Source organism: Sphaerodactylus townsendi, linkage group LG10 (assembly GCF_021028975.2).
Source record: "Sphaerodactylus townsendi isolate TG3544 linkage group LG10, MPM_Stown_v2.3, whole genome shotgun sequence".
Classification (NCBI taxonomy): Eukaryota; Metazoa; Chordata; class Lepidosauria; order Squamata; family Sphaerodactylidae; genus Sphaerodactylus; species Sphaerodactylus townsendi.
The window spans coordinates 63,695,801-63,709,374 of record NC_059434.1 but is presented as its reverse complement, the minus strand read 5'-3'; the positions used below and the strand labels follow the sequence as shown (position 1 = coordinate 63,709,374).

Genomic DNA, 13,574 nt, shown 5'->3' with positions numbered 1-13,574 from the left:
GAAAACCAGAATACAATACATTAGTGCAACAGATTATTATATAGCTATAGCTGTCTGTCAACTGTTTTTTAAAAACCTGGAAGAGCCTTCCCGTATGAGCGGGGAAGGGAGCCACAGGAGACTGAGGCCCATTGTGCACCAGGCATCTGCTGCGCAGCAGGGATGATTGTCCTTCACAGTAAGATTTCTGGTACAGATATATTTTCCTGAGTCCTGCTTTCAGTTTCCATTCTCCCCATACCAAGTGACACCACTTTAAGTGCAACTTTAATTTTCTTCACTGCCAAACCAGAGATTTGCCAATGTGCACAGCTTTGCCCCAGACATCTTCTTTCTGCCCATCAGCAGCCCCTCCCACTCCCTCCCACTCCTGTGCACACCCTTGCCCCTTCTCAGATCTGTTATTACTTCAATTTTTGTTACAAATTATATTGATATATCAATATAAACAGAATCAATGAAAAATTGCTGTTTCATTACATTTGAAAACCAAGAAAAGAGAGAGAAAGAGAGAGAGAGAGAGAGAGAGAGAGAGAGAGAGTGTAACTGGGGGGGGAGGAGATCAGTGCCATGACTTGTTCCCCTTCTTCAGCAGAGTGTGGTTCAGGGAAATATTTTGCTTCTTTGGGGGGGAGGTTATTTTTGGAAAGGGGCTACAATATTGATATTTGACCACAGGTATATTGATATAACTGCAACTTAGAGGGCTTTAACACAGCCCCTTATCTTGCAACTTTCAGGTATGATGAGATCTGTGCCTTTAAGAGGGAGTGGATGGGCGGAGTTAAGAGAACCAAAAGAAGGAGAAGCCCCTTGAGACTTCAGCAAGCAACTGAAGGGAAAGCAGTGAATGCCTCCTTGCGTGTAAACAGAGAAACGCAAGGAGACCACATTACAGCCCCACTGCACATCTAAGAGCCTTGAAATAAACATCCCATGCATACTAGGCCCGAGTCAAGAAAAGTGTGGAGAAAATTGTATTTACAGAAGCAAGAGGAGCTATTGAGAAGTGTTGGCTATACTACCAGTAAATATTCTATTTATAATCTGAAACACAATTATGTAGCACCTATAGGATCTTTTAATGGAATCACTCATTCAAATTTACAATTAGTGCTGTCAAGGAATGACTTTTTAAAAGAAATCTTTCACAGCATGTGGTTAGTGGGCTGAATTCTAATCAACATTCTAAGTCATAGCTGTCAAACTTGCGGCCCTCCAGATGTTATGGACTACAGTTCCCATCATCCCTGCCAGCATCATGCTGGCAGGGGATGATGGGAACTATAGTCCATAACATCTGGAGGGCCGCAAGTTTGACACCTATGTTCTAAGTGAACAGCAAGTAGATTGCTGTGCTGCACAGATAGGGTGCCTAGTTCTTCAAATAAATTAATTCAGATTCTTACTGTACATGTACATTCTTTGCTTATTTATCCACTCCACCGAATTAATTTTATTACAATTTAGCCTACTGGTACTGGCAATCGGCATAATTACAAGGAGTATACACTGAGATTTTATTTACATTCTGGCAAATTTGTTAATAATTTTGTTCAGATACTTTAACATCACAATGGCATGCTTTCAGATTAGTTAATCAAATAGGTTTTTTTATCAAAGAAACGCATTTCACCTGTATTTCCTCCACTCAACCAAGTGGGATGAAAATCTCAGAAACCGTATCCCTCACCCATGGATCCTAACTCCCAAATTTCTGAAAGATAGGGAAAAAGATCTGTGTTTTACTGGTCGTTAAAATTTTTCATACACAGCAGGTACCTGTGGGCATGGTGATGCCATCCTTCCTGACCACTGGGGCCCTAAAACAGGGAAAGCAGGAGTAATAAACCATTCACACATTAACACAATTTCTGAGCTGGAGTCATTCATCTCAGAAGTGAGATTTAAGCAGCTGTGGCAGGCTACCCAGAAATAATGTTGTCAGTTCTGGATTCGGAAATACCTGGAGATTTGGGGGGTGACGCCTAGGAGTTTGGGGAGGGGATGAATTTCAATGGAGTATAATGCCATAGAGTCTACCTTCTGAAGAGGTCGTTTTCTCCAGGTGAACTAATGTCTGTTGCCTGGAGGTCAGTTATAATAGTGGGAGATCTACAGTCACCATCTAGAGGATAGCAACCCTAGCTAGAAATTAACTGCCTGGCAGGTCAGGGCACACCCTGGATGAAGTAGGAGAAAACCAGGGGCAGAAAAGTGCAGTCAGGATAGCCTCATCCACAGGGCAGCCTTAGCAGTCTGGCCCAGCAAAGCTCAAAGGGTATGAAGGGAATGAGCAAGTCTGGGCAGGAAGCTGGGGGTATTAAAAAGGAAGAGGGGGAATGAGAGGAGGCTGGCAGGAGAAGAAGAGAGGCAGGTTGCAGCATTGTGGCTCTTCTCCTATGTCAGGGGTAGGGAACCTGCGGCTCTCCAGATGTTCAGGAACTACAATTCCCATCAACCTCTGTCAGCATGGCCAATTGGTAGGGGCTGATGGGAATTGTAGTTCCTGAACATCTGGAGAGCCGCAGGTTCCCTACCCCTGTCCTATGTAATGCAGTGTATCCCTGAGGTGAGTGACACCTTCAGGCACCTGGAATAACAAATAAAGCAAACTGCATAGGGAAACAGTGACTGGGCTCATGACTTCAAGACCCGTGGACTCCAGGCACGATATTGTTCTACCCCCAGAGGGTACTATGGCAGCATTACTTATTGTAAAAACAAAATCAAATTATGACAGTCCAGATTAATTAACCTGGCCAAAATCAAAAGAAGAGTGTGAGAGAGGATAGCCACAAAAGCAATGCAGAAGTTCTGCATTGCTGCCAGCCCCATTGAGTTTTCATTCAGTTGGGTTGGGGCAGGGCAGCTTCCTCTTCCCCAGGAATGGAATTTGACCAAAAGGCAAGCCTCACTGAGAAAGGGGGAAGGACTGCAAAGGAAGGAAACTGCCAAGGGAACGCCAAGGGAAGACTTGCTGGCAGGAAGCTCACTCAAGACAGAAACGGACATGGTGCTCAAGGAATGGATAGGCCCTGAAGACCAAGAGCACCAGGCAGCTGAAAGCAAGAACAGGCAGAACTCCTTCCTTGGTGATGTGGGCAAGCAAATGAGCTCCAAGGACTGCAGAGGCAAATTAAAGAGGCAGCACTCTTTAACTACATGAGTGTAATGGTCAGTAAAGGGTTCCTGGCAGCTGATGATGAGATTGGGAAAAGGGGGGAATGATGTGTAACAGGTTCCCCAGTCCCAATGCACTATTGAGTCAAGGGAGACAGAGAGGTATGCCCATACTGCATATAAACAAATGAGCATGTACATATTTACTTCATTCATTTGTTCATTTTTACTTTTTTGGAAAGCACATTGTTCTCCATTAACTTTTGCCAGTAAGTCTCCCAATACTTCTTCAAGTACATGTTCACCATTAAAAAAAAAAGAAAACTATGAAAAGAAAAGAAAAACTGTGGCCTCATTTATTACCACATTTTTATAAATTATTATCATAAACTATGGTCTGGCTGGAGCTACAGCAACAGCCAAGCTTACTAAAAATCCAGGTTTCTACTGTTTTCCTTTATTCACAGCAGCTAAGATGTTTTAAAAAACACCCCTTTATTTCTTGTAAACATGTGTTTGGAATTTTGTTTTCTTTTTTACTATTTTGCATGTTTAGGATCTTAAATTTAGCACTACTATAGTTTATCTACTAATTAACAGATCTGTTTATTTACAAACTCGTCTACATTCAAGTTCACTTCTAGTTAATAACTAAGACAATTCCCTACTATAATAAAATGAGAGAACAAAAGAAATAATAACATCAATTACAACAACTTGTGGAAGCATTATTAGAAAGATGACGAACTATAAAATATACACGTCACTTGAGTATAAAAAGCAGTAACAAGAAAACATCACCACAAAATTAAAAAAAATGGCAACCCTTACTTCTGGTAGAGGACTGGCTGGTTTGGTGAGGATTCCTCCCACATACACAACATTTGGTAGCGTGGGTCTTGGAAACTCTAATGCTACATCAGTACACAGCATCCACAGGCTGGATTCACGCACCAGTTCATGCATGGATTTTTCTGGCTGAACATTGTGCTTCTGCATTATCCTGTCAAATGTTGGCAGAACCAAAAAACTAACTCCAAATCTTGAAACCAGATAAACAACAGTGTTCTTAATCCTCTCTAGCAAATTCATATGATCTGTGAGTAGTGAATTAAATTCCGGAACATATGCCAAAGGTGCTGGAGCACCTACTTCTGCTGGATACCAAAGGCCAGTGGAAAAAACAGCGTATTTAACTCCTAATAGATGAGCAATAACAAATCCACATATCTCATTAGAATCCACTAGCAGCAGGTCAAATTTTTCCTGTTTCATGGTATGGATAAGCTTCTTGTTGCCCACAATCATGTCACAGTTCTTGGAATAGTGATCCAGTATGTCAAACAGTTCCACAAATGTTTGTCTCCCAGAAAAGATATTCCTCATTTTGGATTGAAGAAACTCGTCTGAGGTGGTGCTATTAAAGATCCCTGGGTAACGGAGCAGTCTATAGTGATTAGATGGAGAGATTTCTCTGCCCTCAGACAGCAGTAACACTGTCTGGTGACCTTGCTCATGCAAGGCAAAGGCCACGGTCTTGAAAATATAGAGATGGCTTTCAAACATAATTGGCGGCACAACTACAATTTTGGCAGCCCTTGCAATCCCGACAGCACTCCACAGAAGAATGAAAACTGGAATGTAAGACTTCATCGCTGAAATGACAAACAAAAAATTATTTTGATACATTCTACATACCACTGAAACCACTAAAAATAACACACAATAATAAGGTAAACACAAGCACAATAATAAGGTAAACACAATAAAAAGGTAAACAAAAGCTGCTTATTCTATACAACTATTGACGTATGCCTTGCCCTGGATAGTCATGGCTACCCCAATCTCATCAGATCTCAGTAGCTAAACAGGGCTTGCCCTGATTAAATTTGGATGGGAGTCAAAAGCAGATAATGGCGGACCACCTGTGAACGTCTCTTGCCTTGAAAACCCTGCAGGTTAAACATAAATCAGTTGTGACTTGACAGCAGTTTTGCTACACGGACATGACTTGCAGGTCTCTCCCTTCCCCCTACTCCTTTCTGACCACAGAAGAACACAAATAAGTTACTCCAATGTTGATATTGTTTCATATGTAAGGGGAAAACTGATGAGCACTGTCAAGCCCCCACAGAGGCTTTTGTTATTTCCCCATTAAGTTTCAGTTTCCCCATAGTTAGCATGGGTTTAGTTCATTGTAAAATCTTCTCGGGGAGGGAATTTTAGTTAGCCCTGTCCCTTTAAGACATTTCCCAAGAGGCAGTCTTACTTCTTTACCCAGAAATCCCATTTTAGCTCTAGCCAGTCAGTCAGAGCAAGGTGCCAAGGGTAGCTGGAGACTGTAATATTCATGACGTATATGGTGGTCCATAGTAGTACATGGTGATATATAGAGCACAAGTTAAGCTTAACAGCAATTAGAACCAGACAAAGACGGACGGAACTAAAAGGAAGCAAGGCACAGTGGACTTTCTTGAAAGCAACCAAGAGAAGACACAGTACAGCTTCAAATCTGCTCAAGACAAGCAAGTACTTTGACTTAGACAGACCCAAGGGAGGAGTTAGGGTCTTAATTCTCCTAAGTAATAAACCTATTGTATGAACTGTTGAAGCTGGCTTTTGTCTCCCCCACTCTGTCCTAGCCAAATACAGGGAACCAAAAACAGATTCACTTGGGAGACAGAACAAGTACAATGAAGTTGCTACCCTCCTAAAGATTCCATATACTGTAACTGATTCTACTACAGTGTTCTACTACAATATTCTACTACGATATTCAATGTTCCAGCCATGCAATGAGCAGAATCAACTTTTACTGCAGTGTAGCAATTCAGACTACAAATATGAGGTTAGATGTTTTAATGCACCCCAATGGGCTAAAAAAAATCACCTCACATAAAAAACAGCATGTCAGGAAAAGATAAGGCTCAACTCTTACTCCTGAACAATTCCTGAACATGAAAAAACCCACTCTCCAATATTTTAGACCTTTTTAAAGTTTAATAAGTAGCAGGAAATAACAGCTGTGTTTCTTAAAATGCAGAATTTATATTTCAAATGGCTACTGCAGTTATGGCTAGGGTTGCTAACTTTTCAATAGGATAATAACACTTTGATATGTAGACATAAGCAAATGATGTTTCTTTTCAATACATGAAAAGCTTCAACTGTAGAGCTTCACATCAAACTACTACAAAAGGCATTAGTCTAAATAACTTTTGCCTAATCATTTATATCCTATAAGTGTAGAGATAAAATGTATAAGCATGCATCTAGTGAGAGTTTCGCTCCAGTCAGAATCCAGAAATTCTGAATGGGAGCATTTACAAAAATACCCATCACCAGCTTATCTGTAGCCATTTCAGAAATACTTGAGAAGTATGCAGAGTACAATGAGAAAGACATCATATCAATAAATAACAAACACACCCCTCAGAATCAGGCGGCGTTCAGCTTGCCCCACCCCAAATTCCACATAGAGTTTGGAGGAGGGTGGGTCTCTTCGGTGGTTGGCTTGGCTAGGTCGAGCTTTAAACTGCAGGCTTTGAGAACACTTCCAGGGCACAGTCACTGGAACATACACTAGTCTTGCAAAGCCTTCATAAACACTTACAGAAGTGTGGATTTATATTTATTTATGTATTTTTCTTTCTTCCTCAAGGCTTACAGCGGTTTAAAGAGGATTCTTTACATTACAAAAATGGTTCATGTATGTTGGGGAAGAGATTAAACATTCCATTTCCCTCGTGCTACTGATCAAACACAATGAGCACAAAGGGCTCTGATAGAGCTGTAAAGGCCCAGGAAAAACACATTTTTCCCCTGAAGACTTTTATTACATTGTTGAAGGCTTTCACGTTTGAATCATTAGGATGTTGTGAATTTTCCAGTTTGTATGGCCGTGTTCCAATAGTATTTTTCTCCTGATGTTTCGCCTGCTTCTGTGGATTTTTGCCCAGTCAGTTCACAACACGTCAGGAGAAAATACTACTGGAACACGACCATACAACCAGGAAAACCCACAACATCCTATTTTTATTGCAATTTTTCCAATGGGAAATTTGGGGTATGGCTTCTTATTTCATGGCAAAATCCCCTACCCTTTTGGCTACCAGTTGCCATATTATGGAAACTGTGTCCACAGCTGGAATGACTGCACTCCGAGCCTCCTGAATCAATGGGTGGTTCATCAAAGAAGGAGCTATGGTATTCAAGATCTTTAGAAGGGACTTGAGAAGCAGATCCAACCCTGCCTGATTGAGGCACCACAGCTATTGCATATTTTGACCTCCTCAAGTAATCAAAGGTATAGGCTGGACAACAAGTGTCTTCATCCACTTCATATCGAATATTTTTTACCACCAGTTCTTGTTAAAACAAACCAGTAAAGCCTCTTCCACAATTCTATTCAACTCTCTCCAACTCTGACTAGAGGAACAACAGACCTCCGATCCACCTTGCCTTCCTTCTGCATCAATCGGAAGCGCTAATTTTACATTTACCATACTTTCTCCTGGCAAGCCCATGAAACTTTATTTTGCTATTGTTCTTTTAACAACAGTTTCCTTCCCAAATGCCAAACTGCACATTACTAGCACACACACCATTCTGCACATGACCACCTGGCACATACCACTCCTGTGTTCTTACACTCTTGTTTGCCTTTTATACATGCCCTAGGTTCCAGCATGCTGATCAGACCCAGCCTCGATCATGCTTTGAATTTATTGCCAGGAATTGCTGCAGTATCAGCCATTTGCCCTTCTTGCCAAGTGTCATTACTCTGTCTAAACCACACCGAGTAGGCCAGTCTGAAGACCAAAGGAACTAGGTACTACTTTCCTGCTTCCCCATTTTGCTTCCCTTCTCTGCTTGCTTCTTGCTCCCTTTTTCCTATTCTGATACATACTGTTCCATAGGTTATTATTGGGTGTATCCCAAGATTCAGCACTAGTATTGATGGGCTGCGTGATATTTTCTGTGGAAACATTTATTTATTAAATTTCTACCCCGCCTTTCCCCAAAGGGGATTGTGAAATCTTGTTCTGACTCCTTAGTGAAATAATGAAATACTGCATAGTGAAATACTGTTCTGACTGCTTGTCCATAATCCTGACTCTCCCCATAATTAGGTCTAATTATTCAAATTTATTACAGTTGCTGTTTTCTTGCTAAATCAGCTTTGGATAGCCGGATCTTGTTAGGCCTCATAAGCTACTCTAACTCAGCTCTGGCTAGTATTTGGATGAGAGCAAGGAATGCTAGGGTCATAATGCAGAAGCAAGCAACGGCAAATCACGTCTGAATGGTTGCTACCTTGAAAACCCTACAGACTTGCTGGCAAAAAGGCATGTATACTCTTAAATTCCATGAAGTTGTCATATAATAACATTTTACCTATTTAGTTTAAATATATATATATTATACTGTTATAACAAAAAGCTTTAATTTAATAAAAAACCGTTTTACAAGGAACGATCAACATCCTGAACTTCCATTAGCTCCAATAAATGAGAATCTGTAGGTCGGGATACAGAACAGTTGTGTCAAAATTCTTGTTCTCTTCTAGCTATGTTTTGATAAAACTTATATAGCACTTAAAGTTGTGCTGAGTTGAAGCTCCCTGTTATTTGTTATACTGAAAGCACACTTTAAGATTATATTTATAGACAGATGCTTATAGTAGTGTAAATAGTATGGCAGTTTACATAACGGGTTAAACCCATTTTAACAATTTCACACAAAACAACTGAAGGAAAGCCACGTTATATATCTTAGCCACCTGTTAAAAGAAACTGAATAGCCCCATAAAGTTTATACTGTAAAAAAAAATCATTGTGCAGAGACTTGAAGAGTTACAGAAACTTTCCCTACTCTGAACATTTCAAATTGCTCACAAATATATGGTTGCCAATTCTGGGTTGGGAGGTCCCTGAAGATTTGAGGGTGTATGCTGGGGAGGGACTCCAGTCGGGTATATTGTCATGGAGTCCATGCTCTAAATCATTCATTTTCTCTATGTTCTTTGCTGCCTATAGATCATCTGCAATCCCAGGCGATCCACAGGCCCTACCTGGAGGATAACTGTCTTACGTACATGCAGAATGGCTTAGATAGAGGGTCTGCAACCTGCGGCTCTCCAGATGTTCATGGACTACAATTCCCATGGGATTTGTAGTCCATGAACATCTGGAGAGCCGCAAGTTGCAGACCCAATGTAATTAAACAACAAAACGTCATTGCCATTATGCACTTGTATGTTTTGCATTTGGTTATTCTGAGAGTCACAGATGCAAAAATAACAATAACGTTTTTTGCTTACACCATGGGTTACTCTATTGTAAACATGTATTCTCATCTATCTAGATGAGATCTACTCTTTTGACTGTGACCAAATGATAAGATCAACATTTACAAACCTCTTGGCAATCTTGTACCAAAATAGCCCCCTGGAATTTTCTGATATAGTTTTCATTCCCAGTCAAGTTTCCTACCACACCAGATCATTATTTTTACCTTTGTCAAGTTAGAATTTCACAACTGTTCACTGACACAAGTACGCACAGAGAAATGGGTACATATACAAAACAGGGCCTGTTTGGCTAATTGGCCTCACTGAGTTCCCCCTGAGAGCAAGGAGAAGGCAAAAAAGATCCAGCCAACATACAGCCACTATAATGCCTGGTGAATTTAGTAATGTGGCAAAACATAAAACAGGGAAAACAATGTTAGTTGTACTGACATTACCTAATGTCTTCCTTTTCTCTGTTAAATTCACTTCTCTTTTACTTGAGCAAGATATAAAGCCATGGCTAAAGAAAGGTCCTTCAACTCAGTCAGAAGTGTTTCCATGCAGGTAGAACAGTTATTTTCTTAGGTTACCAGAAGATTTTAAGCTATTTGTTTCACCGTGAAATATAGCACTGCTCAATTAATGGCACTTTTATCTATCGTCACATTTTAATTAGCAGGAAACTCATTAGGAATTCTAACTTCTAACGAACTATGTAAATTAGTAAAGATAACATCCCGAAAGAGTACAGGCCTATCAGAGACAATGGGACATCTAAAGCTTCAGGTATTATCTCCCGGAAATATACATCCTTTCTACTCTTTTTAATTTCTTTTCTGCTGATCATGCTCTGAAGCTTTACATAACTTATGAAAGAACTTGTTCAAAAAAACTTGTTCATTTAGCTGATTCTTGTGTAAATCAGCAGACTAATTCCGTTTGTGTTGGAATTTCAGTTAGAATGTAGAGGTTTGAAATCAGGAAAGCCATGTCTAAACAGTTCCAGCCAATAAGCTTCAGTTATGCAACCAGGTTAGAGAAAGGGAAATATTAGTCAAACTTGGCACTTATGATGTTTTAGGATCTTTATTCTATAAGGAATAGTTTTAAATTTCTCTGCGTTAAAGATACAGTTGTGAGCACATTTATCTGAACACCGTACTTTAAAAGGCAAAACAATACTTTTTAGAAGATCAGCTTCTCCTAGTAAAATCAAAAGGCTTCAATGACTCACAACTCTTCATCAGGAAGGAGGTAAGGATCACTGATTCATTACTACACTGAAATACATATCAATTACAGATTCAGTGTATATTAGATATAGAAGCTTAGTAATTTTTAAAAGCCAGGCAACAATTGAGCAAAAGGAGATTAAAGCCTCGTGCGGTGTCCCAGGAGCCCAAGACATCAATTCTACCTGCCATTTTACTTTCAACCCTAATGACCTTTTATTCTTCCACCTGTGTCCTCTAAAATTTATATACATTTACAACCAGTACTTAGAAAATCAGATGAAGAGTAGTAGTTTGGAAACTGATTTTTGTTGGAAGAAGAAGAAGAGTTTGGATTTATACCCTGGCCTTTCTCTCCTGTAAGGAGTCTCAAGATGGTTTACAAACTCCTTTCCCTTCCTCTCCCACATACCTTGTGAGGTAGGTGGGGCTGAGAGAGTTCTGAACACTGTGAGGTCACCCCGAGGTCATTCAGCGGGAATACATGAGTGGGGAAACATCTGTCTACTGCTGATGTGAAGGAGTAGGGAATCAAACCCTGTTCTCCAGATTAGAGTCCACCTGCTGCTAACCACTACACCATGTTGGCTCTTAGGGTTGCCAGCTCTTGGTTGGGAAATTCCTAGAGATTTTGGGGTGGAACCTGGGGGAGAGTTGGGTTTAAGGAGAGGGTGGCCTAAACTAAAAATGTCATCATTACAAAATTCCTACCCTAAAAATGAATATACTGCCATAACTAAATTTTCTTTATACAAGAAAAAACCTCGAAGGAATGCTTTGGCAAATAAGTTAATTTGAAAGAGTAAAAAGCCAAAAATCTGATTTAAAGTTCTACAAAATGAGAAAAAGAGTGGAAAGCTAGCAGTAACTAATATTAAATTATATTACCAAGCATCGGGCCTGGCTTGGGTTGTGGATTAGATTAACAACCCAGATAAAACTGTAATAAAATCAGAAATTTGGAAGAAGGTTGACAGAATTACCCATGGACTAAAAAAAATCAGTAAAAATGCAATGCAAAATAGAAGCCATGTAATTAGAGATGGATTACTCAAAATCTGGGAACCTACCCAAAGAAGAGTTAGTCCTTCAATATCCCCATTAATGTCCCCTATAGAGGCATACTATCATAACAATGCAAGGAAAATAATTATTCTGTAACACAGGAAGATGTGATAAACTCTCAAGGAGAAATCAAGTCCTGGCAGAAGATGAAGATAACAAATACAATGGCTAGCATATTTTCAACTAGTTTCAAGATGTAAAAAGGACATTCACACAGCAAGACATGTAGTAAGAGAGCTGACTGAATTAGAAAGAGTGATAAAGCAGCAAAACGAACATTTATTAGGATAAATTTATATGCTATTACTTCAATTTGACACAGAAACAGAACAAGTTAAAATATGTATGATTAGACAGATGCAAAATTTTAAGAAAACCAGAGGCCCGTGGGTCAAGGGGGTCAAATGACCCAGGGTGCAATAGTGAGGGGCACAAAATTGCCCCCACCCCCTCCTTTCATGCCAACCCAGCTCGGAAGAGTTAGGTTGGTGTGTGGGAGGTGCCTAAAGACAGAGCCAGCCTGCTGCCGTGGCGCCTGTCTGGGCTGCCTCCTTCCCTCCCCAGGACCTCAGGGGTGAGGATGGGAGGCGGCTCAGATGGGCACCGCATGCCAGCCAGCTTCTGCCTGCCTGCCTGGAGCCGGCCTGCCACTGCAGTGCCCGTCTGAGCCGTCCAAGCCGAGTCCCGTCCCGAGCATGGGACGCAGGGGGTGCCCAGAGCAGGTGTTGTCCCGGGTGCCATTTTCCCCTGATACGCCTCTGGAAAGAACTGGTATAAGATGTTCATGAGCAGTATATTACTGTAATGGATATTGAGAAGATGAACAAGAACTATAAGGGAAATGTTGGAAATGTAAATAGGTGGACAACACTTTTTATCATATGTGTAGATGTGCAAAAAGACAAAAAAAAGGAAGGAAATACATTGGAAAGAAATACATGATCTGATACTGAAAAAATAAAATCATCATAGAAATTGCTGGGGAGATTACATCACACAAAAATGTTTACTATAGCTGATGAATCTATTTTATAACATTCTCTACTATTTTTGTATGAAGCATAAATCTTCATCAGACAATTAAAGTTGCTGTATGTCCTTTGTTACCAGATCAGCGTAGGAGGATAATAATAACTGTACTTGAAGCCTTGTACAGTTCAAAGGCAGCAGTAAATCAGCTAATGAATCTTGCCTTTTGCTGACGGCAAAGGTTAAAAAAATAATAACATAGTAATACAAAATCTAAATCATTGGTAAACCTATGTATGGATAATCATCCACACCCTGCTACTTTTAAGACTTATGTATGTTACAAAATAATAGGAAGGAAGGAAGGAAGGAAGGAAGGAAGGAAGGAAGGAAGGAAGGAAGGAAGGAAGGAAGGAAGGAAGGAAGGAAGGAAGGAAGGAAGGAAGGAAGGAAGGAAGGAAGGAAGGAAGGAAGGAAGGAAGGAAGGAAGGAAATGACAAATTCAGGTTGAAAGGAATGATTCATCAAATAGCAGTGGAGCAGCAGTGGTGTAGTGGTTAAGAACAGGAGCATTCTAATCCAGAGGAACTGGGTTTGATTCCCCACTCTGCCTTGAGCTGTCGAAGCTTATCTGGGGAATTCAGATTAGCCTGTGCACTCCCACACACGCCAGCTGGGTGACCTTGGGCTAGTCACAGCTTTTCGGAGCTCTCTCAGCCCCACCCACCTCATAGGGTGTTTGTTGTGAGGGGGGAAGGGCAAGGAGATTGTAAGCCCCTTTGAGTCTCCTTACAGGAGAGCAGGGGTCCCCAAACTACAGCCCGGGGGCCAAATGTGGCCCCCTGAAGGCTTTTATCCGGCCCGCCAGGCATGGCGGCGATGGCTCCATTCAT

General features: G+C 40.7%; 1 protein-coding gene across 1 annotated transcript in view; it reads right to left on the bottom strand.

Moving 5' to 3' along the window:
• Positions 1 to 13,574, bottom strand: part of UGT8 (UDP glycosyltransferase 8) — a 55,607-nt gene that overhangs the window by 29,271 nt on the left and 12,762 nt on the right. Inside the window, exon 2 of the mRNA XM_048509930.1 lies at positions 3,955 to 4,778. Within this exon, the coding sequence (XP_048365887.1) occupies positions 3,955 to 4,778 (824 nt within the window). The remainder of the gene's footprint in view (positions 1 to 3,954; positions 4,779 to 13,574) is intronic.